General features: G+C 44.6%; 1 protein-coding gene across 2 annotated transcripts in view; it reads right to left on the bottom strand.

Annotated features, from left to right (window-relative positions):
* LOC122543063 (netrin receptor UNC5D-like) overlaps nt 1-12823 on the bottom strand; it is a 457617-nt gene that overhangs the window by 102068 nt on the left and 342726 nt on the right. For both annotated transcript variants that reach the window (XM_043681271.1, XM_043681272.1), the window contains exons 5-6: nt 10767-10947; nt 5215-5382 (exon numbers count right to left, since the gene is read on the bottom strand). In XM_043681271.1, coding sequence (XP_043537206.1) covers nt 5215-5382; nt 10767-10947 — 349 coding nt within the window. The remainder of the gene's footprint in view (nt 1-5214; nt 5383-10766; nt 10948-12823) is intronic.

The following is a 12823-nucleotide window of genomic DNA, read 5'->3' as shown; positions in this document are numbered from 1 at the left end:
TACGCAGCATGTCCAAAAACAGCAACCTGCCAATGCATCACAGAGGATATCTCAGTATAAGATGCAGAGATAAGAATTTTCCTGGTTCTTTGAGGGCAGGCTGTGAGGCAAGAAGGCTGGCAAAATGATGTGGGAAGGGAGCGACCAAAGTCTACCTTCTGCCATGCCCCACCGGCAGTGGTATGAATATTGACAGATTGATCCTTGCTAAGTTGCCAATTGACATTTTCAAGTGGCCAAGTCAGAGCTGCTTTCCGCTGTTGCAGCTTTTATAGATCAGGGAGTCAGGTACAACATACCATCTCAAGCTGACATCGACAGATTTTAATGGATATGTGACTCGGGCAAGAATATAGAGTTTCAATAGAGACTATGTACGATGTCAATGAATGGCAGAACAGACTTGAGGTAACTGGCCATTTAGCTTCCTCCTTTTCCTTTCGACTTTGATTATGATAAGGATGAACATTGCACTTGCTCCACGAGGAGGGTTTGCAGAGTGCTGACTGCATTGGATTCTTGCTTCTGCACAGAATAAATCCAGACAACCTAATTATATCTTGAATTAAAGCTAAAATTCCTTAAAATTAGCACACCTTGAGAGAGAAGATCTATCCCCCAATGTTTCAACAATAAATCTTGATTGCAAAAAGCGTTCCACTAATTCAATAACTCAACAGATGCAAGCTCCTCTCTGAATACACTTTAAAGATTATGATCAAATGATTAACAAAGAGAGATTTAAGACAAAATATCTGGCACATTCTAAATGGCAACGTTGGCTTTGATTCAACTTGTAAAGGGCTCAGCTGTTTTTTTTTGCTAAGGGATCTTAATAAAATTAGAAACGGAGCTCATGCAGATGAGAAAGTCTGATTTGAGTCTTAACGAGTCGGGGTGCTAATGACAGACTTTAGAACTGAACTCAGTGGAAGGAGCAAGGATCAGAGATCAACACGTTTTTTAAAAAATTCATGAATTGAATGTGCATGTTGCTGGCAAGGGAAGCGTTTATTACCCCTCTTGCCTTAACCTTTCAAAAATTACTGAACCACTTTTTTAAAAAATCATGCTTATATCTTTTGATACACTTCAGTGTCTTGTGGAAATGTAAGCAAAGCACGACAGATGGTGGAAATTTGAAATAAAAACCAAAAGTGCTGCTGACACTCAGCAGGTCTGGGAGCATCTGTGAAAAGATAAACTCAGTTAATCTTTCCAATCGATGATGATTTATTTGGAATTTGGTACTGTACAGTTCTGAAGAAGATTCATAAATGAGCAGAGGTAACTCTGCTTGCATGCCCATGTGTCTGTCATCAGCACGCTGCAGTGCTCCAGTGAATCACAGCATAAACGCAAGGGGCAACATCTCATCTTCAGACTAGGCAGCTTATGGCCTTCTGGAATCATGAGGGGCATGGACTGGGTAAATAGACAGGTCTTGTCCCTGGGATGGGGGAGTCCAGAACTAGAGGGCAGAGGTTTAGGGTGAGAAGGGAAAGATTTAAAAGGGACCTCAGGGGCAACGTTTTCAAGCATAGGATCGTGAGTGTATGGAATGAACTGCCGGGGGGAGTGGTGAAGGCTGGTTCAATTCCAACATTTAAAAGGCATCTGGATGGGTACATGAATAGCAACAGTTTAGAGAGCAATATGGGCCAAGTGCTAGCAAATGGGACTATATTAACTTAGGATATCTGGTCGGCATGGACGGGTTGGACCGAAGGGTCTGTTACCTGCTGTATCGCTCTACGACTCTGTGACTTAATATTGGATTCAACACCTTCAGATTGTGAACCAACTCCCATTTCTTTCTTTTAGCTTTACTTATTACATTCCCTGTCACCATGTCCTCTCTCCCCTCCCCCCACCCCAGTGGGACTGTCTTCTCTTTCAAGTCTGGCGGTTAGACACACCATTGCTCTGCCATTCTCACATTCCAATCACTAAATCTGAACTATTAATATCTCTTCTCCGCTAGCACTCTGCACCCACTACCTGCACACCACTCAACTCTCCCACACTATTGCATAAAAGCCACCCCCTCCAAACTTCATTTCAGCTCTGATGAAGAGTCATCGAGACTCGATATGTTAGCTTGCTCTTTCTACATGGATGCTGCCTGGCTTGTTGCATTCTTCTAGCCTCCCGCTTGTCTGCTGTGATCTCCAGCCTATGCTGTTTTCAATACAAATTCCATCATCTGCAGTAATTTGCTCCTTGAGGCGACTCTGTTTTTCTCTCTCTTCAGATGCTGCCAGACCATGCTGAGTTTCTCAACAGTTTATGTTTTTCTCCAGTTTACTAAGCCATTGCAGAAGGCAGATTAAGAATAGGTGTGCTTGAGTGGGTGAGGAGAGCAAATTTTCTTTGTAAAAGGACAGGAGAGAATGAGTTGGGTCTTTAAAATAATCCTGGAGTTACATGGCCCATATTGCTGATACAAGATTATTTCTCCAGGGACACTTAATTTATTGAATTTAAATTTCTCTCCAGCCACAATTTGTATTTAAACTCCTATTTCTTGATTATTTGTCCAATAAAATAACCTCAAGGCCACTCACTGTCCTATTATTCTTTTAAACTTTGCCACTTGAACCAATAAACAATGATTACAAGAGCGGAGATGTACTGCTGAGGCTGTATAAGACTCTGGCGAAAGTGAGGACTGCTGATGCTGGAGATCAGAGTCTAGATTACAGTGGTGCTGGAAAAGCACAGCAGGTCAGGCAGCATCCAAGGAGCAGGAAAATCGACATTCCTGATGAAGGGTTTTTGCCCGAAATGTCGATTTTCCCTCACATGCTGCCTGACCTGTTGTGCTTTTCCAACACCACTCACATCTAGACTCTGTATAAGACTCTGGTCAGGCCAGACTTGGAATATTGTGAGCAGTTCTGGAAGGAGGTGCTAGCCTTGAAAGGGGTCCAGAGGAGGTTGACAAGGATGATCCTGGTAATGAAGGGCTTGTCATAGGACAAGCAGTTAAGGACTCTGGGTCCGTACTCAATGGAGCTTAGAAGGATGAGGGGGGATCTCAGTGAAACTGACAGAATACTAAGAGGACCTGAAGTGGATGTGTAGAAGATGTTTTCACAAGTGGGAGAGGCCAACACCTCAGGACACAGCGTCAGAGTGAAGGGAAGACCCTTTAGAACTGAGATGAGGAGGAATTTCCTCAGCCAGAGGGTGGTGATGCTCTGGAACACATTGCCTCAGAAGGCAGTGGAGTCCAAGTCATTAAGACAGAGACAGATAGGTTCTTGATGAGTAAGGGCTTCAAGGGTTATGGACAGAAGTCAGGCGAATGGGGTTGTGAAAGCTATCAGCCAAGATCAAATGGCAGAACAAATTGGATGAGGCAAATGGCCTCCATTTGCAGTTATATCTTCTGGTCTTATGCATTTACACCTATTATACAAAGTCATACTTCAGCATTCATTTGTAACTTCTCTTCGGAATTTCCCTTTTATATGTTTTCCATTCATTATTGTGGTTCTCCCATTGTGTTTTTGAGAAGACACTCCTTTGCAGTGAATGTGTGCTTCGTGAAAGAAAGTGTGGCATGTGGTGCCTTTAGTAAAACGTAGCAATCACTCTCAGTCTTACTGTAGTGGGAAAAAAGAAATTGCAAACAACATAGAAGAAGGGGCGTGGAGCTTAACAGACAGGTTCCTGAGAGCAGTCTGGGCAGAGTGGCCTCCTTCAGTACAATGGATTTCAACGAGGCTGACATTTCTCCAGCAGCAAGTGAAGTGCAGTTTTCCACTTCCCATTAACATCTCTCGATTAGCTGCAATTGCCCAGCAACCAATGAAAATGTGAAACTGGGGCTGTGGCCAGACTCTTGTGTGGTGAGTGCTGGTGGAGAGGGTACTTTCCTGGTGCAAACAGTGGGTAGTTTATGCCCCAGGATCCAGAGAAAAGGAAGAGCACTCAAGAAGGATGTGTGTGGTGGATGAACATTGTCATCAATGGCACCTCCTCGGATGGCATGAAGGTGCCGAGTGCCAATGAAGGGACACGGTGATGACAAAGAGTGCTGTAGCCTCCCACCATCTTCCCCTCCAGGGAGTGGGTCAATGGGTGTCTTGTTACAGAATAGAAATGAGAGCCAAGAGAAGTGAGCAGATTTACCAGGAGTCTGTCTCAGGACAGGAATGAGAGAACAGGTAAATGAGAGCCTTCAGTTCAACTTATTTTGAACACAGTTCCAAAGTCTCTCAAATCCGGTGAGTGAATGTATTTCTCGTCAAGTCAAGTAGCCCAACTTTCAGCAAATTGGCCAGGCTAAATTGCCCATGGTGTTCAGGGATGTGTACGCAAGGTGCATTAGTCAGGGGGAAATGTAGAGTAATGGGTTTGGGAAATGGATCTGGGTGGGATACTCTTCGGAGGGTCAGTTGGGCCAAATGGCCTGTTTCCACACTGTAGGGATTCCCATGATTCTATGAAAGCCTTAATCATAACTTCAAATCTTCCAGACTCAGCACAGAGTTCAACAATTTCTGATTATCTGAAGGCAGGTGTGAGTATTGATTCTCTAATTCCCAATTACATCTCCTGTCTTTAGGCCCATTGTTTGTTTTCAGATTTGCCCTTATCACCTCACTTTCTCTTCAAGCATAACTCTCTCAATGTTTAATGTTGCCTGCCCTGCATGATCCCGTTTTGCAGCTTTCCCAGCAGTGTACTTGCTTCAAGTCAGCTACAGCTCAAACATTTACCAGTTCAAATGAAGACTCACCAGCCTGACACGCTAACTGTGTTTCTCTCATAACTAATGTACTTTTTTGTAGAATCTTCATCACTTATTCCTTCATTGCCACTTCAACTCCTGAATGGTAAGTGTCCCACTGATGTTAATGATGATGAGAGAAAGCTGGTTGGATTTCATGTCAACCCTGTGAACATCACCCACTTCAATCCTTTCTGATTGTTGTACTGTTACAAAAGAATTTCTAATTTATTACCTTCAAGCAGCTGAAATTGCTCAATTCCTCTGTTTTATATTGGTTTCAATAATATGACTATCAAGCATAACGTATTTCAATGTAATGACAATACTGATTGCTCTTATGGTCTGCTGTGCAGATCCACACTTTGAGATGATGAGAGTGACAAAAATCAATGTGTACACCCCGTGGCTGCCAAGCAACCTCAATGTTTACAATCTTGCCAGTTCTTTCATTTTCCAGTTGGGGCTCTCACCTGGGCAGAGGGAGGAGCAGACGATTTTCTGAACTGAAGTCCCTTCGCAAAAGGCTCCCCCATTTAGCGGGGCCGGGTTGGTGCAGGTCCGTGTTCGTTTCTGCCATCCTCTGCCACATCGGACACTACAAGGTGACCACTCTGTCCACATTGACCAGGCACCATTCACTGCAAAAGAAATGCACACGGGTCAGACACATTAGATGCTCAGTGAGCAGATGAACGAAGAGCACAAGCAGGTCACTTGGCTCCTCAAGTGTGCCCAATCATTCTACAAAATCATGGATCATCTGTTGGTTGCCTCAGCTCTACACTCCCATGTATCCTCAGTAGCCTTTGACTCTTCTGTGATCAAGAATCCATCTGCACTGGCCTTAAAAATGGTGAACATGAGCAGATTATTGGGGACTGTGCAGGCGAGGGGAAAGATGCACTTTGACGTAGTGCACCTTTGACTCTGAGTCATAGAACACAGAACATAGAACAGTATGGCACAGGAACGGGCCCTTCGGCCCATGGTGTTGTGCCAAACATGACGCCAAATTGAACACAGAACATAGCACAGTGCAGCACAGTATGGGCCTTTTGGACCTCAATGTTGTACCGACCTTTTTCCTACTCTCAGATCAAATTAACCAACGTACCCTTCCTTTTACTATCATCCATGTGCCTATCCAAGAGTCACTTAAATGTCCCTAATGCATCTGACTCTACTACCACTGCAGGCAGTGCATTCCACGCACCCTCCACTCGCTGTGTAAATGACTTAACTCTGACATCTCCCCTAAACCTTCCTCCAATCACCTTAAAATTGTACCCCCACGTAATAGCCATTCAGTCCAGGGAAAAAGTCACCGGCTGTTCACTATCTGTGCTCATCATCTTGTACACCTCTATCACATCACCTCTCATCCTTTCTTGCTCCAATGAGAAAAGCTCTAGCTTTCTCAACCTTTCTTAATAAGACATGCCCTCCAGTCCAGGCAGCATCCTAGTAAATCTCATCTGAACTAAAGCTTCCACATCCTTCCTATAATGAGGTGACCAGAAATGAACAAAATATTCCAACTGTAGTCTAATCTGGGCTTAATAGAGTTGCAGCATAACCTCATAGCTCTTAAACTCAATCCCCCTGCTAATGAAAGCCAACACACCATATGCTTTCTTCACAACCCGATCGACCTGAGTGGCAACTTTGAGGGATCTGTGGACGTGGACCCTAAGATCCCTTTGTACCTCCACACTGTCAAGAATCCTGCTTTTAACCATGCAATCTGCCTTCCAAATTCAACCTTCCAAAATGAATCACTTCACACTTTTCCAGGTTGAACTCCACCATCCACTTCTCAGCCCAGCTATGCATCCTGTCAATGTTCTGTTGCAACCTACAACAACCTCCACACTATCCAAAACTTCACCAACCTTAGAGTCATCGGCAAACTTACTAACCCATCCTTCCACTTCCTCATCCAATTCATTTATAAAATTCACAAAGAGCAGAGATCCCAGAACAGATCTCTGCCGAACACCACTGGGCACTGAGCTCCAAGCTGAATACTTTCCATCTGCCACCGCCCTCTGTCTTCTGTGGGCCAGCCAATTCTATATCCAAACAACCAAATTTCCCAAGGTTCCTTACTTTCTGAATGAGCCTACCTTATCAAACACCTTGCTAAATTCCATGTAGACCACATCCACCATTGCTCTACCTTCATCAATGTGTTTTGTTACATCCTCAAAGAATTCAATAAGGTTTGTGAGGTATGACTGGTCCCTCACAAAACCATACTGACTATCTCTCATCAAACTATGGTTTTCCAAGTAGTCACAAATCTTGTCTCTCAGAATCCTCTCCAATAATTTGCCCACTACTGACGTAAGACTGACTGGTCTGCAATTCCCAGGGCGGAGTGGGACCATTCGGCGCAGCCACTTTGGTGCGAGCGATTCAGCGCGGCCGGTTTGGCGCAGCCCGTTTTGGTGCAGACCCATTTAGGTGCGAGCAATTTGGCGCGGCCGGTTTGGCGCGACCCATTTAGGCGCAGAACTGTTTTGTAGTTATTCAGTAGTTTGTAGTTATTCAGTGCTTTGTAGTTATTATTAAAATAAAATATAACCCATTAAAATGATATTCCGTTGAAATTGAAGAAATTCAGGGAAGCAGATGCTAGAATACAAACACTTGTAAGAAGATTTAGTGAGAGAAATGACTGAGTATTTACGAGGGATTGCCCATAATTTTGAATAAATGTCATATTTCAGATTTTTCGTATTTACCTTATTTCTTTCATTTTTATTTTCTTTTTAACATTTTTACTGAAGAGGATAAACATTATTTTTCTTTTTATTGCTTTCATTAATGCTTGTAACTAAGCCTGAAAAGGAATAAATATGAGCTGAGCCGAAACAGTTCCGCGCCTAAATGGGTCTGCGCCAAACCGGCTGCGCTGAATCGCTTGCGCCAAAGTGGCTGCGCCGAATGGTCCTACATCCTTCCCAGGGTTTTCCCATTTCCCTTTCTTGAACAAGGGAATAACATTTGCCACCCTGCAATTATCTGGCATGACTCCAGTGGACTGTGAGGACGCCTTCTGCTTGCCTTTGGTCCATATATCTCCATTCCTTGAATATTCACATGCTTATCTAAAAATCCCTTAAAAGTCCATGTCGTAGCTGCCTCCATCACCAGCTCTGGAGGCATAATCAGGAGTGTGGTGGAATACTCCCCACTTGCCTGGATGCGTACAGCTCCAATAACACTCAAGATTAGATTACTTACAGTGTGGAAACAGGCCCTTCAGCCCAACAAGTCCACACTGACCCGCCGAAGCGCAACCCACCCATACCCCTACATGTACCCCTTTTTACCTAACACTACGGGCAATTTAGCATGGCCAATTCACCTGACCTGCACATCTTTGGACTGTGGGAGGAAACCGGAGCACCCGGAGGAAACCCACACAGACACGGGGAGAATGTGCAAACTCCACACAGTCAGTCGCCTGAGTCGGGAATTGAACCCGGGTCTCTGGCGCTGTGAGGCAGCAGTGCTAACCACTGTGCCACCGTGCCACCCACGATGTTCAACTTCATCCAGGCCAAAGCTGCCTGCTTGACTGGCACCACATCTACAAACATCCACTCTCTCGCATACCAACACTCAGTGGCAGCAGTGTGTGCTGCCTGCAAGATGCACTGCAGAAATTCACCAAAGATCCTTCGGCAGCATCTTTCAATATGACGACCACTTCCAGCTTGAAAACCAAGTACCTGAGAACATCACAACACTTTTTAGTCAACGCACCATCCTGACCTGAAAATATATCACTGTTCCATCATTGTCACTGGATCAAAATCCTGGAATTCCGTCTCTAACAGCTTTGTGGGTCAACATATAGCATCTGCAGTGCAGTGGTTCAAGAAGGCAGCTCACCACCACCTTCTCAAGGGCAACCAGGGTTGGACAATAAATGCTGACCCAAAGTAGACAAACAGGAGGTTGGAAGAGCACAGCAAATCTGGCAGCATCAGGAGGTGGAGAAGTCAACGTTTTGGTCTTAGCCCTTCTTCAGGACTGCCTGCTGTGCTGTTGCAGCCTCCTATTTGTCAACTGTATTTTGGATTCCAGCATCTGCAGTTTTTTTGTCTCTAATAAATACTAGCCCAGCCAGCGACACCCACATCCCAAGAATTAATAAAAACAAAAGCTTGCAAAATGTAGCCAACTTCATTTTGTGGGGCAGGAGGTGCAGGGAGGGTGGGGACTGCGAAGAGAAGGTGGGCGGGGCAGTGAATGTCTTGGGCATCCCTCCTGCCCTTGGGCATAGTCAATTAAATGACAAACTTATAGTCATTACAGGGTCTCATCCTCCCCTGCCTCGACGTCTTTTGGTCTTAGAGAAACTTATCAGCCATAATTGAATGGCAGAGCAGACTCGATGGGCTGAATGAGTCAAAAGGTGTGGTGTTGGAAAAGCACAGCTGGTCAGGCAGCATCCAAGGAGGAGGAGACTCAACATTTCGAGCACACTGAATGGCCTAATTTCTGCTCCTATTTCTTATGGTCTATCTAAGCCATAATAAAGGGAGGCCTGAATTAAACAGATAGCCAGTTAGTATCAGGAAAGGTTGGTTGGAGCCCTATGCCCATGGGAACTACCTTTACAAGGTCATATCCTGCCTTTAGCTCTCCTCCCTTGACCGGCCTTGGCTCTGAAGCCAGAACCAGCCAATTTCAACTCTGCACGGGGTTACAGTCTGGCCTCGAGAGTCTAAACTCCTTTGAGGTGTGGCTGTAGTCTCAACAGATCCCTCCAAACTCTGACTATCTCTCAGATCTGCCGGGATGTCTTTGCCGGATGAGGGCAAAAGTGTCACCTGGACTGCTGTTTCCAGTGTAACATGACCCTGGCCAGCCTGCTTTTATCATGGATGTGGTCCCCACTGACCCGATAGTTTTGAAGGGGGTGGGGTGGGGTGGGGAGGTGGTGTTGTTAGGTGTGGTACAGATACAAAGAACACAGGTCCCCATATAATCTGGTCTGTTGTCTTTGATATGTGGAAAAGGAGTAAACTCTTTGAAACCGGCTATCCACTGTCATCAATGCCACGATCCTGCACAATACCTCTATTCCAATTTCTTCAGTACTCAGAAATGTATCAGTCTCTGTTGCAAATAAACTCAATGACAGAGTATCCAGAGCTCTCCAGGGTACATAGACAGCTCCAAAGACGCCTCCTGCGTCAACGTAATTCTCCCCATGTCAAAACCGTCAAAAATGTTAATGGGGCTCTGCTGGCCCTCACAGGTGGCTGTAAACTTCCCTGTTCTGCTTCATAAAGGGGAAAGAGACGCTCGCCTACCACATCACCCAATTTCCTGATAAACAAAGCTTCAAACTTCTACTCAGTTCTTTTGTTTCCGTCGGAGACTCTGCTGAACAGTCAGGGATCCCAAGGTCCCAATAGAAACATTACATCAAAGAACTGTTTCAACCCTGACTGTGTCTTTGTTTACAGATACATTGATTAAAAACAAACTTGGCTCACTGAAATACTACCGAGAACAGTCCTGGACAGTCCAGGCACCGTCTCCAAATGACTGACCTCCTGCCCTCTGTCTCTCTCACTCTACACTTCCCCTGGAGTTCGACACAGGGGTGAACCCTAAACCCCCATTCCCCAGATAATCTCTCTAACATTGTCCTGTACAGGGCAAAGGTGGAACCTGTCAAAAGGTTGCAGTAAAAACATGGCCATGTGGCTGTGTGTGTGCGCTATTTGGAGACTCACCCCACAAAGGAGGCAGCAGTCTTACTGTTGGTGTCCAGACCGACTGTCCCGGGGGCTGGGGGCAGATGGGGTTGAGGGGAGGGGTGGCGTGCATTGTGCTGCTGCCTAGAATCCTGAATGGGAACAGACTTCACGGAAAACTCCGAGCCCCAGAGTAAATCAATTAACTAAATAATCAATTATCCGAATGAAATAGTGCCTGGCCATCTCGTTCGGATAATTGAGGTTCCTCTGTATTGCCACAGGGTCTCACTTCTTACCAAACACGGTCAGCGTGGCAGCTGTGCTGCGTCGTTTGGCAACCACATTTGTAGCGACACAGGTGTAGTTGCCTGAGTCAGAGAGATGCGCTTGCTCAATGATGAGATCATGCTCTGCGGTGCTGTAAATGTTCGGATCACGCTTTGGATCAATCGGCTCCTCATTCTTCAGCCATTCAACCTGAAAAGCAAGACAAAGAAACTGTTGAGATGCAAGTTTTCAAAGAAACATTGCTTGAGAATGTAATAATTCAAGATTAGATCATCCAGAGCCCCTGGAGTCAACCACACCAGTCAATAAACTTCAAAGTCTATTCCACTTTCCTACCGAATAACCATATCACTCAAATTCTTCAGTGCCCCAGAGCTGATCCAAGCTCTGCTTTGAACGATCTTCACAACAAATTATTTCTCTGGGCTTGAGTGTTCTGAAGAGCAAAAGGGCCAAGCGAAAAAACTTTCTCTTCATCTCTCCGAGGACTGTTCCTTTATCCAGAGAGATGATGATGCCCTCACTCCCGAGGTGTTAACGAAACATTTTACAGTGCCCAGACTAAACTTTACAGTGAGAGCACCAAACCGCCTCATGCTCTGCTGAGAATCAAATAATCTTTATTTTTAAAGGAGACAAACAGCTGATAACCAGTGGGCGAACTAAGAGAATAAAGCCAAAAGGTTCCACAGACACCAAAACTGATGGTACAGTTAACAGTGAAGAAGATTATTTAAGATTACAAAAGGATCTTGATCAATTGAGCCAATAGGCTGAGGTGTGGCAGATACAGTTTAATTTGGATAAATGTGAGGTTTTGCATTTTGGTAAAACGAAGAAGCACAGAACTTATACAATTAATGGAAGAGCCCTGGGGTAGTGCTGTCGAGCAGAGAGACCTTGCGGTTCAGGTACATAGTTCTTTGAAAGTTGCATCACAGGGAGGTAAAGTGGTTAAGATAGCATTTGGCATGTTTGCTTTCATTGCTAAGACCATTGAGTGTTGGAGTTGGGACGTCATGTTGAGGTTGTACAGGATGTTGGTGAGGCCACTTTTGGAGTATCATATACAGTTCTGGTCACTCTACTATTGGAAGCATATTATTAAATTGGAGACAATTCAGTAAAGAATTACCAGATGTTGACAGGACTGGAAGGTTTGAGTTATAAGGAGAGGCTGAATAGGCTGGGACTTTTCTCACTGGGGTGTAGGAAGTTGAGGGGTGATCTTATAGAGGTTTATAAAATCATGTCACCTGTAGATAAGTTGAATATTTAAGGTCTTTTCCCTAGTTTGGAGGAGTTCAAAACTAGGGAGGCATATTTTTAAGGTGAGAAGAGAAAGGTTTAAAAGAGACCTGTGTGACAATAGTTTCACACAGAGGGTGGTTGGTTCATATGTGGAATGAACTGCCAAAGGAAGTGGCAGATGCAGGTTTAGTTACAACATTTAAAAGACATCTCGACAGGTACATGAATATGAAAGGTTTCGAAGGATATGGGCCAAATGCAGCCAAGTGCAACTAGCTTAGCTTGGTCCGCACGGACAGGTATGACTGTATATGATACAAGTCAGATCTACAATCTACAATCCATGCTTAACTTATTTTTAACACAGAATCAACACTTTGCAAACACAGGAAACATATTGTGATCAAACATCCCAGTGTATGCATGAAAGTATCAAATGCGATCAAATGTGATTTCTCAATTTTTCAGCAGTAGCCCCCTCCATCAATTAATTGAATTTAATTAAACTTCAGATGAGGTTACAATTCTTCATGTTGCTGATCTGGCCTTGAAACTCTTTCTGAATAGCCAGACTATCAAGGACTGCAACAAAACTGTTCTGGTCCCAACAGTTTCCTTTTCCTATGTTCCACTGCAATCCAGTATTTATTTACTGGTACAGTTTTTCACTTCCCCATGCAAAATAGCCCACAATCTGACCTACTCCACACTGGGGAGACAAATGACAGACTGGGTGACCTACTTTGCGGAACACCTACATACCGCAAAAATGATCTTGAGCTTCAGTTGACAGCCACTTCGACACACCACCATG

This window comes from Chiloscyllium plagiosum, chromosome 42 (genome assembly GCF_004010195.1).
Source record: "Chiloscyllium plagiosum isolate BGI_BamShark_2017 chromosome 42, ASM401019v2, whole genome shotgun sequence".
NCBI lineage: Eukaryota > Metazoa > Chordata > Chondrichthyes > Orectolobiformes > Hemiscylliidae > Chiloscyllium > Chiloscyllium plagiosum.
The sequence above is the reverse complement of the archived record's forward strand: the minus strand, read 5'-3'. Positions and strand labels throughout refer to the sequence as shown.